Genomic DNA, 22,321 nt, shown 5'->3' on the forward strand with positions numbered 1-22,321 from the left:
GCTCTTTTTTAAATATGTGCAGATAGAATATGCTTGTACATTTACTGCTAGTTTAAAATTAACTCAGAGTATTTGTAGAAAACATTGAAACGTTGATATTGAGAAGTTAACTTAAGTATACCAATATATTCTGTTGGAATCTATCAACCTCCTTCTTTGAGGTTACATTTTCTAATTCTTTCTTTCTATCCTCTCGAATAAGATGAATGTTATTCACACGGCTTCATCAATTTATAGCTAAACTTGCCCCGAAAAAACGAATTAAGAGAAACCTGCAGTAATATAAATTAGGTCATTAGCAATTTGAATTTCAAAAGTATATAATACATTCAATCCAACGTAATCCTCACAATCGTATCAATATGTAGAATTAAGTTCCCATTAATCGGATTCGACTTTCACAATCTGGGTCAAGAACCAATACAGATGTTGTATTTTAATTCCGTGATTGTCTGCCGTTCGTAATCGCGTAAGTAATTATTTGGTATAATTGTGTCAGTCAACAAAAGCCATTCGTATTATTTTGTCACAAAGTACGTCATTAGCTTGTGAACGTGCTAGACGTTCTAAGAAATTTCTTATGGCTCATTTCATATACTATACAAATTGCATTATGAGTTGATCGGTTTACTAAATTCTCTGACCACAAGGTCGCGCTGCGGAGAAAATTATATTCAATTTTTGCTGCGATTTCCTGTCAAATATTTTTGGTTTCACTTATTGTAAGCGATAGTAATGTCACCTGTGTATATCTTCTATATTAAAACATTTGGAAAAATATTTTTCAATGCAAAAGAGATACAATGGATGACCAGCACACAACAATTTCTTGTACGTGACAAACCTCGAATGTAGCTTTAGAGAGTACTTTATTCTCCCAATCACAGAATCATCTATTAGGACCTAATAGAAAAACCAAGTTAAATACAAATACCCGTGGCGCACGTAAAAGGTCCTACCTCAATATCGAAATCAATTATTACGTTCAACTGCGCGACGCGAAAATTTCACTCGCCTGTGTAGTCAGCATTTGGGCCATGCTAAAGAGATTCAGTTTTCTGGCGCATAAGGTCCATATTAGTAAGTTTATTTGGCTTGTTGAACTCGCTTATGTGCACGACAAGCACGCATCCTCAATTCAATAATATCAAGCAATCGTACAATTCAACGCGACGGATAAAAGAACTTCCGAAGATTGGCGTTGAATACAATACTTAAATCATCAAGCGACTTTGATTAAGAATTAGTTATATATTTGGATGGCAAAATTTGCTAATTATAATGCAAGATAAATATTTAGGTTTGCTCATATCAAATGCTCTTGCTCAATATATTTATCAAAAGTTTTGTATGCCAAATTGCGACATGAGACCTCGCCTATTTTCGTGGTTGAGTCTGAGCCTGTGGTAAGTTTTCTGCCGCTGCGATCCGTTCGTAGACGGTTTACGCCTTGCGGCATATGCGGAACCACGGGTGACTTGTAGTGAGCCCGGTTACGCAAACGAGACCATTCCTAGTGTCATCACGGAGCGACACGATTCGGTGCAGGAAGAGATCTTGGATCACATATTTTTCAGCCGAGTTTTTCTAGGCGCGATGTCGACGAATAAATTGCGGCGAATTGGGTCGTAATACTTCATGGGGTGTGTCTATTCGGCAACGGTGAGGCTGCCATAGATGAAACGGTCCGTCGGAAGCACTCAAAGAATGAAGAGTTATGTCGCTTCATTGCTCATGCCTCTGGTGGCGGCGTTCCACGTATTTAGGCCAGAGTTTCCCAAACTTTTTGGGCCGCAGACCCCTGTTTGTGAATCTTATTTTTGACGGACGCCGTTCCTATGAACCTCTTCCCGACATTTGACCCCGAATTTTTTTTCTCTATAATTTACCATTGCAGAACGTTCGGGGCGAGTGCTTTTGCGAGTTGGCGCCTGTAAAATGAAATATTTGTTTCAAACCACCATTATGATTCATCGCATACAACAATCTGTTTTTTAAAAGTATCGGTAAAGAATTTTAGCCTAGTCTATCACAGCTATTTCTACACTAATTTTTTATTACTGCAAAGAAATTAAAACTCCTAGGAATACAGAGTGATCATTGAATTATCTGATTTATATTTAAGTTTCCAAAACAAAACAGAAAACTAACGAATAGAGTTCAAAAACGCGAAAACGAGGTAGTGTTTACGACCACGCTTGAAAATCTGTCTGAGTGAGAAAAGTGTCTGAGCGGATGCGAAAAGGGAGCATTGTTGCGTCAATTTTTGCATCTTGCTGATTGGCCAATGTCACGAAGTAAACAAGGAAGTCGATGCTCGGGGAAAGGTCCGTGTCAAACCAACGAAGAAGGATAATGTTTCTTTTGACGACATAAAACTCATGAAAGTTTGATTCAATACCTTTAGAGTTTTAATACTGGTAGACCAATGGCAAATATTATAATCTGTTTGCTACCCGATATCCGGACTGCCGGTACTGATTGAACACATGGACCTAATTTAAATGTGTATATTACTACAGCCTCACACAATTAACTAAATTTCGATTCATGCCGCTTCCTTGCAGCAATGGTAACAGGCTCAAATGACCTTAGCAAAGTCGTACAAGTTATCGACTGGTGATAACTCAGTAACTCATACGATCAATTGTTACCGACGATGTAGCCCTGTGGCGGAGGTCTAACTCACAGACACTAAAAGCAAGAATCGTTCAACAACGTCTTTTTCACTCACATTGTTAAGGTTTCGTAACAATAACGATTTGTGATTGCGTGAACTTATTACTTTACCTCGTTTGCAAATGTCTATGTGACAGTGTATTGCGGACCCCCCGTGCAGTCATCACGGACCCCAGTTTGGGAAACCCTGCTCTAGGCAGTTGGGGACCAGACTGCTCTTCGTGCTTTGGGTGCGACCGGAGAGATTGCTACTGCGGTCTCCTGTAACAGCGTCAAGAACTCCATTCGGGGTTCCCATCGCGTCTGGAGGGCCTGATGCGCACTTCTCGGCGATGTCGCTAATTTGAATTCACCCTCTCTCCCGACATTGCATTCTATATTTTCTTCAAATTCTTTTCTCCTTCCTTAGTGGGTGTTTGAGGTGTGTTCGTGAAATTGAGTGAATGTTTCATACTTTACCTGGTCACCTGGTTGATTCCCACTAATGGTTTCCTGAGGTCGTTGGAGCCCTTTGATCCCTAAATAAGTTCACTGATACTGTGGATCTAAATTTGTTTGTTGTATTTTAATCTCCTTCCCTCTACTTTCTCCACAATCCACGCTCGGTAATGTGTATCGACCACCACATACATGCCCTATATATATATATTAGTTTCATACCGCTCGCCTCCATTATCCCAGTTTTAATTTGCAGTTTTGGCCATATGTCACCAAATTATAATTTTGACAAATTATTTTTCAATATTTTTTTTGCGAATATTTCACACTATTTAAACGCACTCCGGTCGATAGTAAAAGGCGAGCGGTATCTATTATTCAGTCATTTATATTTTCATCTCCATAGAACTCATTGCCGAGTTGACCAGCTCTTCGCAGCAATTTTGTTGTTGTTTATTATTCTGTGTGCTTCTTGCTCGGCGGGTTGGCCGTGACTGGCGTTGTTGACTCAAAGTGGGGAAATGGCTTAGTTGGATGAGCCCCATTAATTTTTAATATTGGCGTGTGCTACTTTTACTACATGCTCAATTCATTTCTTATTTAGGTTAATTATCGTTTGTTTGTATTTTCATGAATACTGCTTCAGCCCATCCTGCGTGGGGGAGGTCAGGGTTACTGGTGATGTACTGCAATAAAAGTACTTGAAGTCAAACATTTACCAATTTTACCGTTTTGCCTACACTATTTTACGACTCCGATTGTCGGATATATACATTGCTCATTTGTACAAAACTTTTATAGGAAAATTATTTCATAGATTTTTTTTCTTCTCATTTTTTCTTCTCTTGGGCTTATATTTCCAAAAATAATTTCTGTCGGGGGAGAGGGTTGTTGTAGCGAATACATAAGAATAGTTACTGTGTATTTTAATACTTTTCTCCACTTATTTTTAATAGTACACTTTCCAGCGAAAGTGTTGATCGTTTTTGTTTCATCGTTCTTTGTTAGTTAGAAATTTGATTTCATCACATATACTTGCATTGCGCTTTTATTTTTATTACGTTATCTGTTATTTGTATTAATTCGATCGTGCAACTTCTATCACAATCTATTGTGTGTTTATTGACCTCCAAACAAGTCAGTTGGGGTATACTCCGCTGAAGTACGTTAAAGAGTACTGGAGTAAGAACGCGCAGATAGGGTCATCAATCCCTATGAGCCTTCATACGTAGCCTACCTACATATTCATATTTTTGAGATCGTTGAAGCATGTTACTCGATGTAATGTGAATAATATATTAAAATTAAAAGTATACAACTTTAATTAATCTTACTAAACTCCTCTGTTCAAATTTTTATTCAGATTTGCAGATTGCAGATCTATATATTCAAGGTGTGTGGTGTCATCTAGTACAGTAAGTCATTTTTGTTATTAGATATGTAAATTAGATTTCTACTTAACATCACAGCGAATTCCTCGATAAAGACTTAGCACTATATTTAATCGTGTTTTGTGAAATTTTTAATGCAAATACTGTAATTTTATTTTAAATAAAAAATATGAATATTCAGCACTACCTTGTTTTTGTTGTTTACAGAAAAGCCTTTGATCTACCTGTTCGCGTGACCTTTATTCAAAACTGGTGCACGAGGTAAAAATTTTAAACCCACTGGAATTTTCTCTTTTCTAATTTGAAGTGCGTACTTCCAGCGGTGGGATTTAACCGGTTCGCACTGGTTCTATAGAACCGTCTCACGGAATTTTATGAGACGAGCAAACCGGTTAGCATTACTGGTTACTGTCAATGTTCTGTTTGTAACAGAACCGTCTAAAAAATATGACTTTTGTGATAGAACCGGCTGACAAAAAATATAAATCCCACCACTGCGTACTTGCGTTTGTTTTGTTATTTCTTTGGAGCTCCAAGGATTAGATTTTATCGCGTGCATTCATGTGTGCAATGTAATGTGATTCTTTGTACCAGCAGTGGTTCTTATCTGTCCAGACATAAATCTAAATGCGTTTAAAACTATGGGGTGATGACTTTCCGCGTGACATACAATGACCTCAAAACCTGTGGTCCAATTATCTATTACCATAGAAACGAAACAAAACATATGTGAAGAAAAGCAGTTTTCCCAATAATACGGTATATTCAAGTATCACCAGACATCCGTAATAAATATAAAAAAAATATTAGAAGACAAGACTTCATCACTCGAGTGAAAAATTTCATAATATTTAAATGCATTTTATTGTTTATTTTCATAGAAGATATACAATTACTCAAGATAAGTTATTGCATTAAAATACAGAAAAAGCAGTTTTTAATTTGATAAGAAATGCTTTAGATATATCTATGTTATTAGGGATAAAATATCGGCGTTTGTTATACTGAGGGAAAATATAAATAACAAAAATATAGTCATTAACTACTCATTAAAAACTGTTTGTAATATTATGCCTGGACCTAACTCATTCTAAGCCTTGGTGAGGTAAACTGGAAAAAGTAAATTTGTAAACATGTTGTATCCAAATAAATGTTTAAACAAATTCATGTTACAATTACATGTTCATACAAATTTAAAAAATGATTTGAGTTTGCATGCTGAAGGGGTCGATACGGTGGTTTCCTGTAACTTCTGCGTCAGGAGCTCGATCCGGCTACAGCGGTAGAGACTTCTCTACGGCCCATGGACCGGGGCCAAGGCCCATCTAATTGGGCCACATGGGCCGCGGCCCCATCGGGAAAAATTCAATTATCTTACCAAAATTTTCAATTTTTACAAAATTGTCAATATTTGAACCAAAAAAAAAACGCTGGATGCCACCACATTTTTTTCTTACGATAAGCCTTTATATATATAAAAATAAAGCAAAATACCAAGCTACAGAAAAGGATAATCCTGTAGTATGTGTACCAGGTTAGGTTAGGACACAATTTTGTTCAGCTTTCTCATATTTTAGTTCTATTATGAGTGATGATTACTTGATGGGCCGCGGCCCATAGCCTGATGGCCCGAGGCCCAATTTGATGTGCCGTGGCCCCGGCCCATGGGCCGTAGAGGAGTCACCCCTTCCCCTCTGATCCGGGGTTCCCATCTCATCTAGAGAGCCTGGCGCGGATTTAGTCGCCTAGTTTCTGTTAAATATGCGCATACAAGTGGCTAGGATTTGACTGCTTCAGCCCTCCTGCGACGGCGGGGTTACTGGCGATATACTGCAATAAAAATATTTGGAGTCAAACATTTTAAAAATTTCCTTTTTTTGCTACACTATTTTTCAACTACGATAGATGCATATACATACATTGCCCCGCCCCGGGTGGGTTCGCGTGAAGATTTTCCGAGGTCGCCTAGTTTCTGTTAAATATGCGCACCATGTGACTAGGATTTGAAAGTTAGAAAGTGAAATTTGTGCTGGTTGGTGGGTATTAGTAAATACAATTGATTAACAGTGTTACGAGCGCCGATGATATTTTCCTTTTTGTAGCTTTTTTGATAAATGTTACATCCGAATGAGTAGTTGATCTTAGTCCTTATCTTTTCATTCAAGAGTAACTGCAGGCTAAATCAGTGGTTCCACCCGCTGGTTCGCGAACCGGATTTTTTTCCAGGTTGCGAGAAATTGTGTTGGTTTGTTATTTTGTACCATTGTAGCCGCTTGGTTAAGGAATATACAAAGCTAAGTTGTTTTATTTGGCAATTGGCTCTTAATTAAGTGTTTAACAAGTATGGTATTAATTGCCAGGCGGTGTCTTGGCCGAGTAATCACACCTCAGGTTTCGATCAATTGCGAAAGTGCTTTGTTAATTCGCGCCCGTATATCTAAAATCTCTTGCACATAAAAGTGAACATTTTCGTATTGCAATATTATAAGATTTAGAGTAGACGCTTATTACATAATTTCGAAGCTTTCTAAGCAGTCAAACACAAAACCACGAAGAATTCTAGCACGATAAAAGGCACTTAATTGGATGTGATTCCCGTACCCGTTTTTTCCTATTTTACTTTCATGCTTTGTTCTACATTCGAATTAATAATGGAGCAATCTGTAATATGTTAACATTGAACTAAAAAAATACTCTGTTGAAATAAACCAAATAAGATTTCAAATTTATGTATATTTGGAAGCAATCTTACTATTCCCGAAGTATTGCACGTTTTATCAAGTCCGCCTATGTTTCGCCAAAGAACCGTCATAATTCTTATCTCAAGAGAGTATCTATAGGCTTTAATCTATGATTTTATGAAACTTGGAATCGCAAAAAAAAGTTTAGGAACCACTGATATTGGGGTATACTGCGCTAAAATACGTTAAATAGTACTGGGGTAAGAATGCGCAGATAGGGTGATCAATCTCTATGCGCCCTCCCACGTACCAACATTTTTTTTTCTCGAGATCGTTGAAGCATGTTACTCGATGTAATGTGAATTATATATTAAAATTAAAAGTGTAAAACTTTAATTAAACTTACTAAACTCCTCTGTTCAAATTTGTATTCAGATTTGCATATTCCAGATCTGTATATTCAAGGTGTGTGGTGTCATCTAGTACAGTTAGTCATCTAGTACAGATTGCTACTTAACATCACAGCGAATTCTGCGATAAAGAATTAGCTTCAAAGAAAATTGATTCATAAACTTCCGTCGGCATAGTATGAAGGCATTTGGGCTGGATTCCAGACTTGTCGTATTCATCCGTAAAAATAAAAAAAAAATAAAAAAAATGGCACCATATTTAATCGTGGTATGTGAAATTGTAGTTTTTTAATGCAAATGATGTAATTTTATTTTAAATAAAAAATATGAACGTTCAGCACTACCTTGTTTTTGTTGTTTGCAGAAAAGCCTTTGATTTAACTGTTTGCGTGACCTTTATTCAAAACTGGTGCACGAGGTAAATTTTTTAAACCCACTGGAATTTTCTCATTTCTAATTTGAAGTGCGTACTTCCAGTGGTGAGATTCAACCGGTTCGCATGTCAATGTTCTGTTTGTAACAGAACCGTCTGAAAAATATGACTTTTTTGATAGAACCGGCTGACAAAAAATATAAATCTCACCACTGCGTACTTCCGTTTGTTTTGTTATTTCTTTGAAGCCCCAAGGATCAGATTTTATCACGTGCATTCATGTGTGCAATGTAACTTGATACTTTGTACCAGCAGTGGTTCTTATCTGTCCAGGTGTGTAGAACAACAGCTCTCCCAGTAACACGGTATATTTAGGTATCTCCGGACATCTGTAATAAAATATATCTAACTGTGGCGCTGTATTTACTGTTATATTTCATAGAAGATATACAATCACTCATGTCCATGTATTTCATTAAAATACAGAAACGACAATTTAAATAAAAATGATTTGTAAATATCTATGTTATTAAGGATAAAATGTTCGTTATACTGGGGGAAATTATAAATACCGGAAAATATAGCTTTGGTGACTATCCATTAAAAACTGTTTGTAATATAATGAGTGTACTTAACTCATTCCAAGCATTGGTGAGGGTAAAAGTTAAATTATCAAAAATTGGAAAAAGCAAATTTTCAGACATGCTGTTGTATCCAGACGCATGTTTCAAATTCATTAATGTTTTGGAGTTTAAATGCTTTAAACTTCAATAATCTTATCTGCAATATGATTTTGTATCATACCTGGAAAAAAATGATAAAAACGCCATTTTTAGAAAGCAACAAAGCAATATACCAATGCTCAACAATAGTTAATTTATGATAATTGGGTATTACTTTCATTTGCAGCAATTATAAAACACCCGGTTCCAGCTCGGGAATAAGATTTTAGTTGGGTTCAGCCATGCCTGCAATGTAACATTACAGCATCGGTAGTAGATCACCAAGAAACTGTTTAAAAGAACGGAACTGAAAAATAACTTTCCGCGTGACATACACTGACCCCGAACTGTAAGCCAATTATTACCCAGTGTCATGGCAACGAAAAAAACAGGAGTAAACAAAAACAGCTCACTCGGTAATACGATGCTTTAAGTTTGTTATGGATACCTCCAAAATCACGAAAACAGCATCGATACCTGGCAGGCAGTTCATGATGTCATCATTCGAAAAACAAGTAAGAATTAGGTAAAATATAATGACATGTTATCGTACTTTTTTCGATGAGTAAGCAAAACTCTCATAATTTTCTGATGTACATGTATTAAAACAAATAGCTTATTTGAAAAGAAAAGGCTTGTAAAAAAAACTCATGTTCCAAACAAATGTATCACACCAATATTGGTCGCAGTTTTTGAGCCTATATCCAATTTTGCATACTACTTCAAGCAGATTATTCATCAGCATATCGCCACTTTCTCTTTTAAATTATTCAAATTTTATTAAATAATTAGAAAATAGAAATAGGTTGTCACACCATAAACCAGGGGTCTTCAATTCAAAACATATCGCGGGCCACTTTTTGAAAATTATCGACCACGCGGGCCGCAAACCAAGAAATTAGGTACAGAAATGGGTATCTGAATGTATTGTGTTGAAATTACACTTGAATCTTACAGCAAACGAGACATGAAACATATATATATATATTTATTCACTTGTGCTGGTTATTTGGTCTCGATGTTTGGCCTTATTTTGCGTTGGTTTGCTAGTCTCAAGAAAACATGCAAATGCTCGTCCATTAGTCGTGTGCGGAGTAAGGATGCCAAGTATGAGTACTTACAAGTATTCGATTCTTATCCGATTCCTAAATTGTCGATTCCGAATCTCGATTCCTCGACATATTACCGAAGAAATATACCCACCCAAGCAATATCATATGAAATCAAGCAAGACAGCAATGTTCAAATTCCCTCAGAATCCACAGAGATTTTTAAAATAAATAAACGTTAGCCTACTGGCGATATTTATATTATATATATTATATATAGTGAAGTTTGCGGTGTCGTAGCAACTCAACATAGCAGTGAAGCAGTTTATACATATATATATGTGAAGAAATTGCCACAAAACGTTACACATTGTTTGCAATCCAAGTTTCAAACTCGAGAATCGATTCCGGTGCATCGGAATCGATTCTAGTCAATTCCGCGAAGAATCGATTCTGTAATCGAATCCGGACTCGATTCCGCCATCCCTGGTGCGGAGGGCTGACTTGCTAACTTTCATAGTCTAAAAAAACTGCTCGCAAATATAAGAACTGCCAAAAATCGCAGCTATGCAAAGTGAATGTGCAATTAGCTTTGCAAACCTTTCTTCGGGCACAATAGACTGACCGAAACTCTTTTATTTCGTCACAATGAACATGCGGAATGAAATTATCGCATTTATAATTGCAATATAACAATATCATAAAACATGAACGTGGACAACAGGTGGGAATTTTGCTTCACTTTCTATGGTTTGTCGGACCGGACTCTTGATGATAAATGACACGATAAAACCTACTAAAAGTTGACATCGTACTAATTTAGTTTTTGGTGGAAAAATCCCAACCATGACGCGGACGGCAAAAAAATTGGCTGACGGGCCGCGTGTTGGAGACCCCTGCCATAAACGTAAATCATCAAAAAGATTCTATTTGAATCATAACTGAATTTTTTAAGAAAATAAATATATTATGAGCGTTAGGGCGACTTCAAATATTGTATTATTTCTATTTGGATTTTGCTCCAAGGAAGAGTAACACTTAATTTATTTTGATAAATTCTGCTATTAGGAAATCAGCAATAAAATTAAAATAACATTGGAGGAATGACACCGAAACTAGTTTTTTGAGTTGTTTGGCTTAAATTGGCCGAATCTAAGTACCCGTATCAATGTAATGGTACCTTTCGTTTCGGGTTCGCAAATCTTCAGACACAACTTGTCACGAAAGTTATTTGTTCGTAATCTACCCAAAGTATTTACACCCTTCGTTGTTTTGTGAAATTATGAACTGAGACCCCTGGACATTCGGATCAATATTCTTTAAATCCAGATGGATTAAAAAAATTATATTATTTTCAAATTCGTGTCACGGTTTAATCATTCAAAATAATAAATATGCAAATAGAGTGGAATTGATCAACAGATCTTCTTTTATATATTCGTTTAAAAGAAAAACTGTAAGTGGTCAAAATTTCGGATTCGTTTATATACTCATTTTTAAAATAAAAAATTTCTTTTTCTGAATTTTACCTAATTATCAAAACAAAACTTCCAATAAGAAACAAATTTGATTTTTCGATTCCAACTCATTATTATAATGAAGAGTAATCTTGTTAGAATGACGTATTCATTTTTTTTTTATTCCATGAGCACAATATACTCCCTGAGTTAGCTTTTGAATGGCGAAATGAATGCATATAGTAGTTTCGTAGGAAAACGTTTTGCTACGTGATCTATCTTTCTTTGTGCTTCTCACAAATTCAAAATTTCTTTATTTTTACCTAATAAAGATTTGTTTTCAACAATATAAGTTTTATATAACGTTGCAAGCTCGTAGTTTGTCTCAATGACAAAATAAATTTTTGTCATAAGATTTTCTATAGACTGCCTTTAAAATGGACACACGTAATTGTATTTCGTTTGTTATTTTTTATTCGTTGAAACTGACAAAAACAGAACAGCACTCAAACTTCACAAAATAGGCTACATAAGATGCAAATTGTGAATGTTACATTACGGAAGATATTTGATGAAATTACTCTAAAAACGGTCTAAAATACTGAAGAATAAATTGCTAGATTTCAATACTGGTGAATTTAAAGTTATCAATCTTCTTAAATGAATATTTAATTACTTTAACAGGTGTTTTTAGGAAATTAGTGGAACAAAAATAGAAAACTTCAAACATATTAACAAATTCATCATTTATTCGTAATTTTTTTAGTAAGCTTGCAAATACTGATAATATGGTATGTAGTGGATGTAGAAATGGCACTGGAAGGTCGGTAAATTTTCTCTCAAATCAAGAAAAGGGAATTGAAACTGCCGGTGAATTCAATTCATTCTTCACTTGCTGCCCCGCCAATGCAAGTTTTGCAAGTTGTGAAAGTGGAAATCAAATCTGGAGTGCATCCACTTGTTTCAAGATCGCAAGACGCCATTCCACCTAAATAAATATGTTAAATTGAGCAATGTTTGTCTACACGCATTCAAAACATCAATCGCACTACGATAAATATTTGCGACTGAGTTACTGGTAATTTTGCGTCCATGTATAGTTTCATCTGCTACTTTTATCAAAAAGTATCTGATTGGCTTAATATGTTAACTTTCTTTATTTTCCTTTTAATAATTTTCCATTGGATAAGCAAAAAATTATTTATTGGATATTGTATGTGGAATTATAGTAATAGCCAAAATGGAAAAGCAATTTTACAATTAGGAAACCTACTTAATCAATTTACAAAATTCAGCTTTGGAGTCGAGTATAAATAATACATATAGGCTATGAATATCACAAAGTATACCAGAATTACACATACCTCGTTTGCATGATCTGATCGCATTTTTACAATCTCGTGACTGGCTTCGGAATAATGCTTTCTTGGCTTCTCGATCTGGGCACAGTCCCTTGCTGACGCATCCAGCCTTAGCTGCTTCTAAATAAATAAAGTAATTGCTTCGTCATTGTTCTAACAAATATTTGTAGGTTTCGGTCATTGAAAAAAACAGTAGAAATTATACACAATTAGTTGAAACAATTGATTAACTTAATATCACACCCAAACTCTGACTTAATTTATAAAGTTTTTAGGTGGTTTAGTTAGCAAATGATTGATGAGTTTAGTGGTTGAGGTGGTAAACTATATCCTAATCGGGTACTACAGTTTTGAGTCAAAGGATTACGCTTTAATATTTTTTTTTAATAAATTTTATTACTAAAAATTTTACCACAATCTTAGAACGAATCGTTTGCTTTAGTAACCACAAGCATAACCATAAAATAAATATTTCAATAAACTTGATTGCGGGATTTAAATCAGCATTTCTTTTAGATTCAAAATGAAAAAACGAAATTCACTCGATTGTAATTCGATCATTTTAGCCTTCTATAAATGAAATATTAACTTACGTCTTTCGGGATCTTTAGAACCAGATTTTTCCCGTTTTTTTCCTCTGTGGCCCAATCCCAATCCTACCAACACCAATACTAACACGAGAACAGTTAAAGTGCGCATGATGGTTTTTCTGTCGCTGCAGTTTTTATTTCACAATATTGTATCTTTTAAAGTTGGGATCTAGTAAAACGCTGAAAACACATAAATAACTACAAGATAATTAATATTTTTATTGTTTAAATAAAATTCTTAGGTAAAACCTTGTCACAAATAGATTCCTCTTCCAGTAGAAATATTGTATAACGTCTTGCTTGCAGTCAATTCTAATCTGCTAGGATCGCGTGCAAGATAACGTTTATATAGCCTGTACATCGAGTTTGGGCTTGTTTGTCGCCGCTGCAAAAAATTCAGAAAAAAGAATGTACGCAGCTTAGGCAAATCGTTAAAAACAATGATTTTCCAAAAAGGAAAATTTTTAGAATAATCAAAACAATTCTATCAGTGGTAAAAATTACTAAATACCTTGTTTTGAAAACGCGTTCTGTATCTGTTTAATCTACAGTATTATTACATTGAATATGGCGTGATCTTAGACTGGTTCATACCTGAGTGAACCCGTTCCGTTTCATCAGCGGATCAAAAGGTTATTCCTCGACATATTCAAGTAAATTTATACACCTGTATCAGCAATTACCTTCATATATATTTGATTTATTACTTTTATTATTTCCTTATATTAATATTTGTTGATATTTCAACGCTTTTGAGGACAGAACACCAACACCTGAGGTTACTGATTTATCCATACGGCTGAATTTTGATATCATCAAATCAGCTATGTATACAAAATAAAATCGCTTCCATATGCACCTGCAAAAAATGAGAGTATCGTGACGAGTTAAACTACAATAAATTTAAAATATACAAGTGGTACAGTCCTAATATTCATCGAACTTCAAACTTATTTTCACTGTACACCATTGAAAGGTTAAACCTCCGTGCTTGCGTAGTTGAAACGGCTCATTATGTCAAACAGCCGAACTGTAAATGAGTTTATTTGACACTGTGCTTCGACTAAGCTATAAAAATAAAAGCATGTTATAAAATTGAATTTTACATTATAATTGTTTTCAATATACGTAACTTCGTATTATTAACACTTGAGGTATATGTCTAAATATTCTTAATTAATTAGAGTTCTCTAAATTTGCTATTTCTCACTCTTGGAAAGAAGTCAAAATTAATAAATTTACCTGATCTGATAAAGAAGCAATATTTAAAGATAAAAACAATTAATCCATGCCTGCACAAGCAACCTTTTTTTAATTTGTCGTGGATGTACGTCAAAAGCATAAATAAAAATCCGTTCATTCACGCTTAAAGTACTGAATTGTCAAAAACAAGATGCTATTAGACCAATTCAAGTCTGACCCATTAGTAGACGTAGTATGTGGACGAGGGCTTGCTACCCGACTGATTTCACCTTATTTCGAGACTGTTGTCGAATTTGTTAGGAGTGAATCTCAAATTGCAAGGAAAAAATTACAAAATTCTCATCGAAACAAAAAGTTCCAAGTTGTTCACGACCATTTTATTCCCGTTGCAACAGTGGGGATTTGCGCAATCATTTTTTAGATCCTGAATTTTTTGTTGAATAATGTAAGAGAATTTTGGAGCCTACCGGATGCTCTGCTAAATATTGCAATAATTATGTGGGTGTACAATTGTCAAGTAGCCTACTCAGCTTAATGGTTCTGTGAAAAATATGAAATTATCTTATTTACATCCTCAAATATCTGTACTCTAATCACTCACACACATTTATATGAACAACCAAGCCCGAAATGGAAAAACAGTTTTTAAACAGTTTTTCCTAACTCCAAGTTTACTTCTCGATGAGTATAGCCTATAGCCCAGATAAAACCAACTTTGTAGTATAAATCGAACTTTGGTTAACATCTTTTATGTTTTCTTCTTGCAATGTCTTATATATTTTTTCATAGAAGTTGATATAGCAAACAATATAAATCAAGAGAAATGGATATTAAACTACTAGCAAAAGCTAAATAATCCCAAGACATAAAGTAAATCATAATCAACCCACTACAATTAATATGCTATATACATATAGTCTATACCAGGGTCGTCCAACCCGTGGCCCGCGGGCCATGCGGGTATGATCCGGGTGCGGGTATAATCCGTACGGATTGCAATGTTTTTTTAACAATCCAAAAACGTTTTTGAAAACCCAAATGACGTTGCGTTCTCATTGCAAACTGTAATTTGACCATCGAATCCGGCTAAAATTCAATCGTAACGGATTGAAAAACGTATTTGAATCTGGTTCTAACCTTTTCTAGTCTGAAGAGAAGGTGCGGGAGTGATGATCCTTTTTACATAGTTAGCATATCCTTTACATACACAACAAAGCCATATTCATTGTCTTCGGACTACGACACAAACCCAGCCAACCCAGCTAATAGGTTGAATATGAATTCTAATGACCAACTCGTTCTATCCTAAATCAGAAAATCTAATTTGAACCCAATCCACAATCTATAATATATATTATTTTTGCCAGAGTTACCGAAATTTGATCAACTTGATATGGATGTGCCTACACCCCTATTACAGTTACGTCTGTTTAACTTCAGGTTCTGTGTTATGGTCTTTTCAAAAATCAAAAATATCAAATGCAAAAAGTCTCCCGCAGATTGAAGAGAATTGTGCTTAATTCAAATTGTGTCAAGCCGCCGCATGCAAAAGAGCACAGAAAGTCGCTTTCAAGTTGTAGTCTGGAGAGTAACATTCACAAATGCGTACCAGATTCAAATAATTTCCTGACAGAAGATGTCAAAAATAAAGGTTTCATTCATCGAGGTTACAAAAGAATGTGAGTTGAATGCGACGTGAAGTTCTTCCTGTTGTCAAATATTTTTCACTAATCTTGACTATGATCATCTTAGATAACATTTTGATTTTCTTTCTCTGTGTCATCAGTATCATTACACAATACATTCTCGACTAAAGAGGTTGAGATTAGCTCAATGACGTCAAAGTTAGCTGATGAACTCTGTAACCTTCAAAATGAAATTGAAAGTGTGAAACATTATTTGACACTTTCATCTTCATAAGCTAGTTAGACTTCTATTGGCCCAAATGAACTAGCTTAGCTCCCTGTGCATGGCGAAAACGGGCAGCGTATTAGTATTGTGTATCGGTCGTCGCTACCAATGTACAATCTTATCATTTCTTCTATGGCAATTAGAAAAATCCCCAGTTTAGGCTCAGTGATTCGAAGTCTTGTTGGTATTACGAGCGGTATGGGAGTCTAGCACGCAACTGCGCCTAGAACTTTACCTTTTCCAAACAGGGTTCTTTTTTTCGCATGAGGCGCCGTAAAAGACTTTCACAGTGCGATATAAATTTAATATAAATTCTCGAAATGTAATTCTACGTATGTGATAGAAAAAGTGGCCGAAGACTTGTAGTTGATACAGGTGCGACAGGTTCCTTGGTTACCTCATATTGAAAACCGGCTTTCCTTCCATTTTGTTCCATTTTCCAAACCCGGCTCCCCTTAGCACAACAGTTGGGTTCTGATAACACACTAATATAACTTGGTAGATCTAAACGCGCCAACACAAAATAATATCCCTTCATAGACGGGTAACATGACGAACATATACACAAACGACATACGGTGTATATCTGTGTGTTACCGCTAGATGGCTCTCTCAACAATTATTTAAGTATCTACAGACATTTGAGAGAAGAGGAAAAAAACCTGCCAAGACTTCATCACTCGAGTGACGAATTTCACAACATATACTGCAATTCCATTTTACTATTTTTTCTTTCTTCATAGAAGATACACAACTACTCATGTTTACGTAGTTTATCAAATATACAGAAGAAGCAGTAATCAATTTAAAAAAAAAAAAAATGTTTTAGAAATATCTATGTTATTAGAAAATTGCTCTCGGTAAAATAAAAATATAAATAACAGAAAATATAGTTTTGGTGACTACGTATTAAAAACTGTTTGTTATATTGTGCCTGAACCTAGCTCATTCCAAGCATTGAGGAGGTTAAAAGTTGGATCGTTGAAAATTGGAAAAAGCAAATGTGCAGACATGCTGAAGTATCCAAACGCATAAATATTTTCGAGTTTACATGCTTTGAACTTCACTACTCTAATCTTGAATTTTGAAAATATCATGAGAACACCATTTTAAAAAGTAACAAAGCAATAAACCGATGATTAACACCATAGGTCATTTGTGACAATTGGGTATTACCCTGATTTGCCAATCTGAGAGTACAGTCGTACTTCCTATATTTTACAGGAGTCAAAATAGACTTTATCAAGCAGACAGTTCCAACCCGGGAATAAGATTCAATCGAGTGCAGCCATGCCTGTAATGTACCATGTCAGAGGCAGTACTAGTTTGTCAGGAAACTATTTAAAAGCAAAGAATTGATTAAATGGGAATCAAAAATATGCCATAGCATAAACGAATATCAAAAAAATTCTATAAAAATTATTATTGCATTTTTAGGAATTTTAACTAATATACTCCCTAATGAGCATTAGGGCATTTTTGTTCCGAGAAAGACTAAAATTAAAGATTATATCTTTTACTATTAGAAAATCAGGAAATGAAGTTTAAATGACCCAAAATATTGAACCCTCTCTTGTTTTGCAAAATTATGAACTGAGGTGAATTGCAAACGCGTACCGTTTCAAGAAGTTGCGTAGTTCTTATTTGTATCAGAGACACAAACATTTTAGGTGTTGATCAATTGCGCAAAGTAAGCGCTGTCAGAAAAATCATGATAATATTTAAAAAACATCTCTTTTGCAATGCCCAAAACCATTTTTTAGTATGTGCTCATTAGAATTTTATCTGAATTCGAATAATATTTATTTTGTCTGATGATAGCAAGATATCTTATTTTGAATATAAAAAAGTTGTTTATTATTTATTTTGCAAATACCTTACCTTGTCGTGTTTAAGTATCCTCTTCTGAGGTTTTTTGAAGTGAAAAAAAGCATTCTGAGCGCCATACAATAGATAATTAATTTACGGTTGCTGTCTAGTATCTTGAAAATGAACTTTCATTGAAGCTTGTTACAAAAACAAATTATCCAATTGTGAAATGAAAATTTTCATTTTCTGGATTAAACCTAACTATCAAAACAAACCTTGATCTATCCTTCTTTTTGCTTCTCACAAATTCAGCATTTCTTCATTTTTACCTAATAAAAATTTGTTTTCAACAATATAAGTTTTATAAAACGCCGCAAGCTCGCGGTTAGTCTCAATGACGAAATGGACAAAATTAATTTTTGTCATAAGATTTTCTATAGACTGCATTTGAAATGAACACACGTAATTATATTTCCTTTGTTATTTTTTATTCGTTGAAACTGAAAAAACAGAGCAGCACTCAAATTTCACAAAATAGGCTACACATAAGGTTTAAGATGCGATATTGTGATTTAAGAATGTTACATTTCGAATGCTATTTTGATGAAATTACGTTAAAAAGGTCAAAAATACTGAAGAATTAATTGCTAGATTTCAATACTGGTGAATTTAAAGTTTATTTAAGACAATCGTGAAACAAAAATGAAAAACTTCGAACATATTTACAAAAACATCGTTTATTTGTGATTTTTTTTATTAATCTTGCAAAAAAAAAATGACATTTAGTAGATGAAGAAAGTCACTGGACGGTCGGTATATTTTCTCCCAAATCAAGTAAAGGGAACTGAAACTGTCGGTAAAGATTCAACTCATTCTTCACTTGCTGGCTTGCTAATGCACTCCTTGCAAGTTTTGAAAGTGGAAATCAACTCTGCAGTGCATCCACTTGTTTGGAGATCGCAAGACGCCATTCCATCTAAATAAAAATACTTATGTTAAATTGAGCAGTGTTTAATTTGTCTACACGCATTCAAAACATCAATCGCACTAGGATAAATATTTGCGACTGAGTTACTGGTAATTTTGCGTCCAATCATAGTTTCGTCGTCTACTTTTATCAGAAAGTATATCTGATTGGCCTAAAATGTCAACTTTCTTTATTTTCCTTCCAATAATTTTCCATTGGAAAAAAAACAAAAATTCATTTATTGGATATACCATGTGGAATTATAGTTATAGCCACAATGGAAAAGCAATATTACAATTGGTAAACCCACTTGATCATTTTACAAAATTTTGAGTCGAGTACAATTAATACATATAGGCTATGAATATCACAAAGTATACCAGAATTACACATACCTCGTTTGCATGATCTGATCGCATCTTTACAATCTCTTGTCTGGCTTCTGATTAATGCTTTCTTGGCGTCTCGGTCTGGACACAGTCCTTTGGCGATGCATCCAGCTCTAGATGCTCCTAAATATATGAAGTAATTGCCTCATCATTGTTGTAACAAATATTTGTGGTTTTCGAAGATGACTCATTGATTAAAGCAGATTTTTTTCGAAATGTTCAAATTATACCGTCTTTATAAAATGAAACACTTGTTTCAACTAGAATCACACCCAAACTCTGACTTAGTTCATCAATTTTTTTAAGGGGTTCAGTTTGCGAATTCTTTGATTAGTGTAGTGGAGGTGGTAAATTATATTCTAATCAAGTACTACAGTTTTGAGTCAAAGGATTACGCACTGATAATTTTTTTAATAAATTTTCTTACTAAAAATTTTACCCCAATCTTGGAACGACTGATTTGCTGTAGTAACCAAAAGCATAAGCAGAAAATAAATATTACAATAAATTTGATTGCGTACTTTCAATTTACATTAGTATTTCTTTCAGATTCGAAATGGAAAAAAATTCACTCGAATGTAATTTCCTCATTTTAGTTTTTCTATAAACGAAATATTAACTTACGTTTCGCCGCGGGCCTTTTTTTGCTTTTGAGGCCCAATCCCAATACCACCAACACCAATACTAACACGAGAACAGTTAAAGTGCGCATAATGATTTTTGTTGCTGCAGTTTTTATTTCACAATATTGTACTATTATAATGTTGGGATCTAGTAAAACGTTAAACACACATAAATTACTACAAGTTACAAAAATCAGTTATTACGTTTTGGAGGTTTTTAATATTTCAATAAAATTGTTAGGTAAAACCTTGTCACAAATGGATTCCTGTTTAGTAGAAAAACAGCATAACGTTTTGCTTGCAGGCAACTCTAATCTGCTAGGATTGCGTGAAAGTCAACGTTTATATAGCATGTACATCGATCGAGTTTGGACTTGTTTGCCGCCGCTGCAAAAAATGTAGAAAAAAGTTTGCACGCAGCTCAGGCAAATCGCTAAAAACAATAATTTTCCAAAAAAGGGCAGTTTTTAAAGCATCAAAACAATTCTATTCGTGTTAAAAAATACTAAAAACCTTGAGACCGCGATCTCTTTCTGTTTAATCTACAGTGATAATATAGTGAATATAACGTGATCGTTCACTGGATCATACTTGATTGCTCATCCAGTGGTGGGAATCCGCCGGTTCGCACCGGTCTTATAGAACCGTCCCACGGAATTTCATGCGATCATACTTGATTGCTCATCCAGTGGTGGGATTCCGCCGGTTCGCACCGGTTCTATAGAACCGTCCCGCGGAATTTTACGCGAGCAGCGAACCGGTTAGCATTACTGGTTACTGTCAATCAATTTTTGCATCTTATCTGAAACACCTATTTTTGAGATCAAGAAGCTGACGTGTTTCTTTCAAAATGTGAAATGATCAAGTTTGCACGTAACAGTTATACATTGTGTTAATTTTGTCTAGTCCTAGTCTTGAAAAGGTGTTCTGTCGCTGTTCAATCTACAATGATATTATAGTTACTATATACGTATAGCGTGATCTTTTACTGGTTCATACTTGAGTGAACCTGTTACGTTTCAACAGTGGATCACAATGTTCTTTCTCGAAATATTCAAACCAACCAAAATAAAGCAACGATATTTTATTCTCAGCACCTAGACACACCTTTATCGGCAATTACCGTTTATCAGCACTTACCGGTATATTTGATCTATTTCTCAATAATATTGTTTGTTAATATTTCAACGTTTTTGGGGACAGGACACTTCTCAATAACCGAGCTTACTAATTTATCCATACGGCGGATTTTTTGCCGAGTTAAACTGCAATAAATTTATAATACAAGTTGTACAGTCTTAATAATCTGTGAACTTCAAACTTATTTTCACTGTACACCTATGAACGGTTAAATTTTCGTGCTTCCGCGGTTGACACGGCTCATTATGTCGAACAGTCGACCTGTATCTTATTATGCGATTGAGTTTATTTGACACTGTGGTTCAACTGATCTTCCAATAAAAGTATGTTATAAAATTATTATTAATTTTATTATACGTAACTTCATATTATTACCACTTGACGTATATGTCTAAATATTCCAGCCATACTTACCCTAAATTCTCCTTTTTAATTTATATTCATTATTTTTCCTAATTTATGTTTCTTTTAAAGCTTCCTAAATTTGCTGTTTCTTACGTCTGGAAAAAGGGCAGAGGTAATCAATTTTTCTGATCTGATAAAAGTGCAATATTGGCAGATAAAAACAATTATTCCATGCTTACACACGCACTACAAACTTTTCCCAATTTGTAATGGATGTACGTCAAACACATACATAAAAGTCCGTATTCGATTTCAACCTTTTGGCGGACAGGACACTTCCCAATACCCGAGCTTACTAATTTATCCATACTGCGGATTTTTTACCTTATTAAATCAACTTTCAACATGGAAAATAAAAACTAATTTCATATTAATCACATAATATTCACATTACATTCAATAACATGCTTCAACTATCTCGAGAAAAATGAATATATATGCATGTAAGTAGGAGGGCGCATTGATGGTCCTATCTGCGCGACATTACCTCAGTACTAATTTAACGTACTTTAGCGCAGTATACCCCAACTGACTTCTTCAAAGGTCAATAACCAAATATTCGTATATATATTGTAAAGTTGCACAATCGAATTAATCCAAATAACAGATAACGAAAAAAAAAAGCGCAATGAAAATATATGTGATGAAATCAAATTTCTAACTAACAGAGAACGATGAAACAAAGACGATCAGCACTCTCGCTAGACTGATTACGTTATCAAC

The 22,321-nt window shown here is 34.7% G+C and overlaps 3 protein-coding genes and 1 long non-coding RNA gene across 5 annotated transcripts in view; all 4 read right to left on the reverse strand.

The window, feature by feature from the left end:
* LOC120329858 (uncharacterized) overlaps positions 1 to 22,321 on the reverse strand; it is a 79,606-nt gene that overhangs the window by 40,380 nt on the left and 16,905 nt on the right. The gene's annotated exons all lie outside the window — the stretch shown is intronic.
* LOC144430353 (uncharacterized) lies at positions 8,669 to 9,985 on the reverse strand. The gene is made up of 3 exons (XR_013479481.1): positions 9,691 to 9,985; positions 9,108 to 9,171; positions 8,669 to 8,776 (listed from the first exon to the last, which is right to left on the reverse strand). It is a non-coding gene; the product is annotated as an uncharacterized LOC144430353 (long non-coding RNA).
* Positions 11,652 to 13,527, reverse strand: LOC120329987 (uncharacterized). 2 transcript variants are annotated; one of them, XM_078118810.1, is made up of 4 exons: positions 13,401 to 13,527; positions 13,155 to 13,320; positions 12,565 to 12,681; positions 11,652 to 12,188 (listed from the first exon to the last, which is right to left on the reverse strand). In XM_078118810.1, exons 2-4 carry the CDS (start codon positions 13,258 to 13,260, stop codon positions 12,082 to 12,084), a joined length of 330 nt encoding a protein of 109 aa, XP_077974936.1. In that variant the 5' UTR covers positions 13,261 to 13,320; positions 13,401 to 13,527; the 3' UTR covers positions 11,652 to 12,081. The 2 variants fall into 2 exon arrangements, with proteins under 2 accessions (XP_077974936.1, XP_039252730.1); XM_039396796.2 differs by lacking the exon at positions 13,401 to 13,527 and having other exon boundaries at positions 13,155 to 13,361.
* Positions 18,541 to 20,339, reverse strand: LOC120329914 (uncharacterized). Its single transcript, XM_039396705.2, has 3 exons — positions 20,055 to 20,339; positions 19,437 to 19,553; positions 18,541 to 19,050 (listed from the first exon to the last, which is right to left on the reverse strand). Exons 1-3 carry the CDS (start codon positions 20,140 to 20,142, stop codon positions 18,944 to 18,946), a joined length of 312 nt encoding a protein of 103 aa, XP_039252639.2. The 5' UTR covers positions 20,143 to 20,339; the 3' UTR covers positions 18,541 to 18,943.

The sequence above is a fragment of the Styela clava genome, chromosome 12 (assembly GCF_964204865.1).
Source record: "Styela clava chromosome 12, kaStyClav1.hap1.2, whole genome shotgun sequence".
Lineage (NCBI taxonomy): Eukaryota > Metazoa > Chordata > Ascidiacea > Stolidobranchia > Styelidae > Styela > Styela clava.

Excerpts from the sequence above, each read along its gene's own strand:
- LOC120329914 (XM_039396705.2), bottom strand. The coding sequence starts at position 20,142 with ATGCGCACTTTAACTGTTCTCGTGTTAGTATTGGTGTTGGTGGTATTG. Across the intron at positions 19,554-20,054 it reads AAAAAGGCCCGCGGCGAAAC|GAGCATCTAGAGCTGGATGC; the intron begins GTAAGTTAATAT and ends TCATATATTTAG. Across the intron at positions 19,051-19,436 it reads GATCAGATCATGCAAACGAG|ATGGAATGGCGTCTTGCGAT; the intron begins GTATGTGTAATT and ends ATTTTTATTTAG.
- LOC120329987 (XM_078118810.1), bottom strand. The coding sequence starts at position 13,260 with ATGCGCACTTTAACTGTTCTCGTGTTAGTATTGGTGTTGGTAGGATTG. Across the intron at positions 12,682-13,154 it reads TTCTAAAGATCCCGAAAGAC|AAGCAGCTAAGGCTGGATGC; the intron begins GTAAGTTAATAT and ends TTATTTATTTAG. Across the intron at positions 12,189-12,564 it reads GATCAGATCATGCAAACGAG|GTGGAATGGCGTCTTGCGAT; the intron begins GTATGTGTAATT and ends ATATTTATTTAG.